Below are 6678 nucleotides of genomic sequence, written 5' to 3'. Positions count from 1 at the left end.
TGCGGGAACGATCAAGCGAACCATAGCAGTAACAGTTCCCTCTGGTCAAAACCAAAAAAAAAAAAAAAAAAAAAAAAAAAAATCATTTCAATGTATTTCTTTGTACCTTACCTTAAATTTAGCCTAGGAGACGTTTTTGTTTCTAATTAAATTTCCAAAAAAATAAAGTACTACTTATATTCAAATATTCAAAAATATTCAAATTGTATTCTATTCTATTTTAAAAATAAAACTCTCATTAATAATAATAATTGTCAATCCCGCCCATCCGGACATTCACCAAAGGAAAGTTTGCAACATCTACGATATATTTATTTATTTGATTACACGCTAAGCATCGCGGCCATGTGTGATCTACGATATATCGCGGATGTAAATTAATTATTATCGCAGACGAGCTCGTTAAAAATAAAACTCTCATTAATAATAATAATTGTCAATCCCGCCCATCCGGACATTCACCAAAGGAAAGTTTGCAACATCTACGATATATCGCGGATGTAAATTAATTATTGTCGCAGACGAGCTCATTGACTTAATTATTTGACGTAGGTACTTCATTTCTTAATTACCTATTATGTAGATGCGATAAATGTTAATAATCTATTTTGCCATAAAATGTACCGCTCGGCATTTTGTTTCGTGAGAAAAAGGTGGTATACAAAATATCTCAAGAACGGTTTGTCGCAGAGCGATGAAATTTGGTATGCTATGCCGGTATGATCCAAGGACGGACATCGAAAACATTTGGTCATTTGGATGTGAATATTCTAATCTATGTGATTTTTCACGCCGAATCGAATGGTGCTACCTACTTCTAGAACCGTCCGATTTACGGTTGAGAAGTTGCGGGTTCGATACTCCCCTGTGTCAACAAATTTCCCTTTTATTCGTGAATCGTTAAAATGTACCGCTCGGCATTACACTACATGTATTAATCTACCGCTGGCCATTACACTACCTAATAATTAACTGTAGGACGTAGGTTACCTAGCAGTAGTAATTTAAATGTACCTATAATTATCCAATTGAAATCCGTACCGTACCTCTGTGGTAATGTGAGAGATTATTATTTATGATAGTCTAATATATGTTGCCAATTGCTTCCCGGATGAAATAGTTAAACCCATGTGATTTTTCACGCCGAATCGAATGGTGCTACTTCTAGAACTGTCCGACTTACGGTTGAGAAGTTGCGGGTTCGATCCTCCCCTGTGTTTTCTTTCTTTTAGTACGTATTCGCAAACGTAATAGAAAGTCGTGTGATGTTCACACCAGAAAATGTACCGCTCGGCATTACACTACATGTATTAATCTACCGCTGGCCATTACACTACCTAATAATTAACTGTAGGACGTAGGTTACTTAGCAGTAGTAATCTAAATGTATAATTATCCAATTGAAATCCGTACCGTACCTACTCTATCAAACCTCTTTTAAAACTTTTACATGTTAGAGAAAACTTCAAAGACTGCCTTCAACCAACTGTACCAAATTCTCACATTTTTTAACCTGAATCTCAGGAAAACAATGTTTACATTGGCAAATTGAAAAAATCTCTGCCTCCCTCTCTCCCTCGCTCTCTCTCCCTCCCTCTCTCCCTCCCTCCCTCTCTCTCTCTCTCTCTCTCTCAAATTTGTTTATTAAGTTTGTCTATAAGGTTTGAGTGTGTACTCGAGATACCCAAAATTTATGCCGAAGAACATCCCCCCCTGTAAACATGTGGTCTCAGTGTCGTATTTTATAGGTAGGTCGCGGGTTCGATTCCCGCCGGGGGCGGATTTTATTTTAAACAGATAAGATTCGTTTTCGGAACGGCTGGCTTTCTCCTATCCTGTCTTCCTTCTCTTTTCGCTTTCGGGGCCATAAGACCTTAGCAGTTACAGTTCTCTCTCTCTCTCTCTCTCTCTCTCTCTCTCTAAAAAAGGTGTTTTGAACGATAGTTATTCTCTTTTTCCGGGTCTGTGTGCGCAAGCGCAGAGTTTTAGGAGACTTGAAAAAAATCTTCAATATTAGGTTTGAAAGGTAGGTATGTATTATGAGAGTCTTCGGGAAATATTCTAACCACATCGCACCCCAATACAAAATACGTCACTGGTTTTTCAAACCTTTCTCCCTCTCTCCTTCTCTTTATCAATCATTTTCTTTTATTACATACTTCTCTCTCTCTTTCTATTTACCTATCTCTTTCACTACTTATGTACCTATCAACTCTTTAGAATTTGAGCTTGATCTGGCCCTTGGGGGAAATGGGAACTCCGATAGAGGCTTTTTCTTCAGATACTACAGTTCACTTATCAACCTGTAGGAAGGTAGGAACATACCTCTTTGAATAAATCAGTTGCTTTTACTTGGGTGATGCGCAGTTCAGTTCTAGCGCCCTTGCAGAGTGGCGCTACCTAACGGACGAAAAAAACAACTGCGTAAAGTCTGACGTCACACATATTTGAACTCTTTCATTAGAACGGAAAATAAAAATTGGATTCTCGACCTTTTACGGTTATATTTTCGGAGTTTTGACCTCAGATTTGGATTTTTCCCAACTTTTTACATAGGAATCGACCATTTATTTATAATTTTTACCCATTTGCAACTGCTCCCAGGATAAAATCCGTCCCGGGCGGGAATCGAACCCGCGGCCTAGCGCTTACAAGGCAGAAGCACTACCAACTAAGCTAACTAGGCTGGCTACTGTTCCATTCATGTTGGATTTCACCAATATTTATTCAGACATCCAGCCTAGTCAGCTTAGTTGGTAGTGCGTGTGCCTTGTAAGACGGCTGGCTTTCTCCTATCCTGTCTTCCTTCTCTCTTCGATTTCGGAACGATAAGACCATAGCAGTTACAGTTCCCTCTGTCAAACCTATTAAAAAAAATAAATAAATAAAATAAGTTTACCTCTTAGAATCTGATTGGCTAAAAACTTTGAACCCAAAAGCTAACTTCAACCGAGTTACAACCAACCTCAGTGGTGTAGTGGTTAGCGTGGTGGACTTCGGATCTGGAGGTTGGTGGTTCGAGTCCAAGTCAAAATTTAGCGTAGTGCATTAAGCGGGGAACGATATTTGTGACGAGCATTTATGCTTAACACAATTAAAATTCCTTTTCAACTTCAACTGAGTTTACATTCTGCTAGTACCTATGCCTCGGTGGTGTAGTGGTCGCCTGTTAAACAAGAGTTCATGAGATCCATCCTGTATCCTACGTAAATCCCTATTGAGAGACCTGTAGGTCTGTCAGACCGTCCGAAAGACCTAGGTCCGAAGCTTTTTCCGCCACACACGTTCTGACTCTCAACCGGGTCTGTCAGACTGGTCTGAGGATGAGTGACTCACATAATTATAATGAGAAGGAAGAATAAAAAAGAATACTGTGAAGGACTTTTTTCTGCTTTTTTTATAAGCAGAAAATTTGTTTCATGCTCTAACATAGTACCTACACCTACCCTGTGTCGTGGTTTGTTTACATTATTTGCTACCCCTACTCAACCCTAATATCTTTCCTCTTTCTCCTCTTCTCCTTCTCCTCCTCCTCCTCTTCCTCCTCCTCTTCTCTTTCCCCTTCCTTCTCGTCCTTTTCTCTTCTTCTCTCTTCTAATTCTTCTTCTCTTCTTTGTTCCCTTCACTTTTTTCCTTCTCTCTTCCTCTTTCTCTTCATTTCTTCTTCTTCTACTTCGTGTTCTTCTTCTACTTCTCCTTCTTCTTCTTCTTCTTCTTCTCTCTTCTCTTCTAATTCTTCTTCTTCTCCTCCTTCTTCTTTTTCCCCTTCCTTCTCGTCTCCTTCTTCTTCTTCTTCTTCTTCTTCTTCTTCTTCTCCTTCTTCTTCTTCTCCTCCTTCTTCTTCTCCTTCTTCTTCTTCTCCTCCTTCTTCTTTTTCCCCTTCCTTCTCGTCTCCTTCGTCTTCTTCTTCTTCTTCTTCTTCTCCTTCTTCTTTTTCCCCTTCCTTCTCGTCTCCTTCGTCTTCTTCTTCTTCTTCTTCTTCTCCTTCTTCTTTTTCCCCTTCCTTCTCGTCTCCTTCGTCGTCTAAATGGATCACATTGGAAATTACCCAAATTAGGCCTCCGTACCTAGCGCTAATTCGCGTTTTTATGCTTCGTACACAATGTGTTAATTCTGTTCTATTTCTTTCTCCGCAGATGCAGCACATTCTGTACCACAACTCGAGTGGGCGGGACGCATTTACCGGTAATCTCAAGGTCAAGGAGGTCCACAGGGCAATGACCTTGCACCCCGTCAAGCGACACAAATACATGTACAGGATTCACAACTATATGCGGGTAAGTTAAGGCCCATTTCCGTCTCGAGTTTCATCTGATTTTTCCCGAATGTCCTGTAAGGTAAGTTAATGTCCTGTAAAGTGGAGATGTCAAAACTCCCATATACCCACACAATGTATTTAGTTAGTGGAGCCGTCTGAACAACCACTTCAGAAATAAAATTAGTCCGCATTGGATTTTTCCCAATTGAGTTTTATAATTTACGGAATTAGTGTCTAGCTGTCTAATGATGAGATGCTTGTAAATAATAGGTATTAAGTATGCATGTAACTGCTATTTTATTGCCATCTTTATTTCTTAATGCTCTGTCATCTTGGTCATAATTTAATCAAAATAAAACTCTCATTAATAATAATAATTGTCAATCCCGCCCATCCGGACATTCACCAAAGGAAAGTTTGCAACATCTACGATATATTTATTTATTTGATTACACGCTAAGCATCGCGGCCATGTGTGATCTACGATATATCGCGGATGTAAATTAATTACAATATGAGGTAATACGAGGAAATAAAATTTAAGCCGGGCGTCACGGGTATGGAAACGCGTGCCTCCCTCCCTCTGTCGGGAGTAACGTGTACTATTGACACGTGTTCAGCGGGGATAGCACGTTGAATGTACCACTTCTCGATGGATCACTGAAGCGACGCGTGGTTGGTAGCCGGAAGGGTGACCATTTGGGCAGTCGCGTGCTGCTGGCTTCTCGGCCCCCACTTTAGGCTAGGTGAGGTTGATGTGAGTTAGTGGGGAGCCTGTCGCAGCACCGAATGGTGGGTAGAGTCTCTATCACTAACAGACCTTAGCAGTTTTACAGAGACGGGGCCCCGTCCCCTGGTTCAATAGCGGATTGACGGAGGAGGGAGGAGGGGTTGAGGTGGATGAAGTTAGTGGGGAGCCTGTCGCAGCACCGAATGGTGGGTAGAGTCTCTATCACTAACAGACCTTAGCAGTTTTACAGAGACGGGGCCCCATCCCCTGGTTCAATAGCGGATTGACGGAGGAGGGGTTGAGGTGGATGTTATTTGGTTAGACTACGGGGCAAAGGGGACTTTTAAGTCCTATCCCAGCAAGATGAACAAGGTATGTTAGGTGTACTTCGGGAAACTTTTGGAAACGAAACCGATTCCGATGGCGCGCCATTTGGATTTCCTATGGTTTCGTACAAGCGCGAGGCGCTATGACACCAAAAGAGGGGAAACGAAATTCAAAGAGGGGAAATTCCGGAAAATACAAATTTTCAATTCTTCAGTTAAGTAAGGGTTAACTGTTGTTTTCAACCGTACAGGCGCGAGGCGCTATGACACCAAAAGAGGGGAAACGAAATTCAAAGAGGGGAAATTCCGGAAAATACAAATTTTCAATTCTTTAGTTAAGTAAGGGTTAACTGTTGTTTTCCTCTCTATCCCTGAATCTTATCTGCTACATGTGTTGACACGTTTTCGCTCCCTCCGTCTCCCCTCTTTCTCCTCCTCCTTCCCCCTCCATTACCTCAATCCTCTCCCTCTCCTCCCCTCCCTTCGTCTCTCCTTCCCTCTCCTCTCTCACTCCTCCCCTTCTCTCTCTATACCTCTCTTTCTCCCTCCTTCCCTTTCTCTATGTCCCTCTCTCTGAATCTTATCTGCTACATGTGTTGACACGTTTTCGCTCCCTCCGTCTCCCCTCTTTCTCCTCCTCCTTCCCCCTCCATTACCTCAATTCTCTCCCTCCCCTCCCTTCGTCTCTCCCTCCCTCTCCTCTCTCACTCCTCCCCTTCTCTCTCTATACCTCTCTTTCTCCCTACTTCCCTTTCTCTATGTCCCTCTCTCTCTCCCTCCTTCCCTTTCTTTCTCTCTCTCCTTCCCCTCAACTACCTCAATCCTCTCCCTCTTCTCTCTCTACATCCCTATCCCTCCCTCTCCTCTCTCACTCCTCCCCTTCTCTCTCTATACCTCTCTTTCTCCCTCCTTCCCTTTCTCTATGTCCCTCTCTCTCTCCCTCCTTCCCTTTCTTTCTCTCTCTCCTTCCCCTCCACTACCTCAATCCTCTCCCTCTCCTCTCTCTATATCCCTCTCTCTCTCTCTGCCTCTGCATTTCGATCGCTTTAATGGCCCTAGGATTTTTTCAAGATGGGAAAAATAGAACATTCCGATCTGAATGCATCAGAATACTATACCTATGTATTTACATAATACATATACCTAAATAAATAAATAAATAAATAGAGGGAAAAAAAGAATCCCTCTCCCTCTTTGAATAGATATTATTTTTGCAATTCAAATATTGAAATAAAACATAATAGTATAGAAATAGGCCTAACCACGGAGTGGGTATTTTATGCCTCAGATTTACCGATCTAAACAGTTATTTTGTCTGTTTGTCCGTTTGTTTGGTCTGCGATAACTCCCGAAAGGTTTGCCCG

General features: G+C 41.7%; 1 protein-coding gene across 1 annotated transcript in view; it reads left to right on the top strand.

The window, feature by feature from the left end:
* Window positions 1-6678, top strand: part of LOC103518218 (chondroitin sulfate synthase 1-like) — a gene marked incomplete at its 3' end in the record, with an annotated part of 35165 nt that overhangs the window by 1400 nt on the left and 27087 nt on the right. The window contains exon 2 of the mRNA XM_008483277.2: window positions 4137-4277. Within this exon, the coding sequence (XP_008481499.2) occupies window positions 4137-4277 (141 nt within the window). The remainder of the gene's footprint in view (window positions 1-4136; window positions 4278-6678) is intronic.

Source organism: Diaphorina citri, unplaced genomic scaffold (assembly GCF_000475195.1).
Source record: "Diaphorina citri unplaced genomic scaffold, Diaci psyllid genome assembly version 1.1 scaffold2122, whole genome shotgun sequence".
Lineage (NCBI taxonomy): Eukaryota > Metazoa > Arthropoda > Insecta > Hemiptera > Psyllidae > Diaphorina > Diaphorina citri.
Note: the sequence above shows the minus strand (reverse complement) of the source record. Positions and strands in the feature narration are given on the sequence as shown.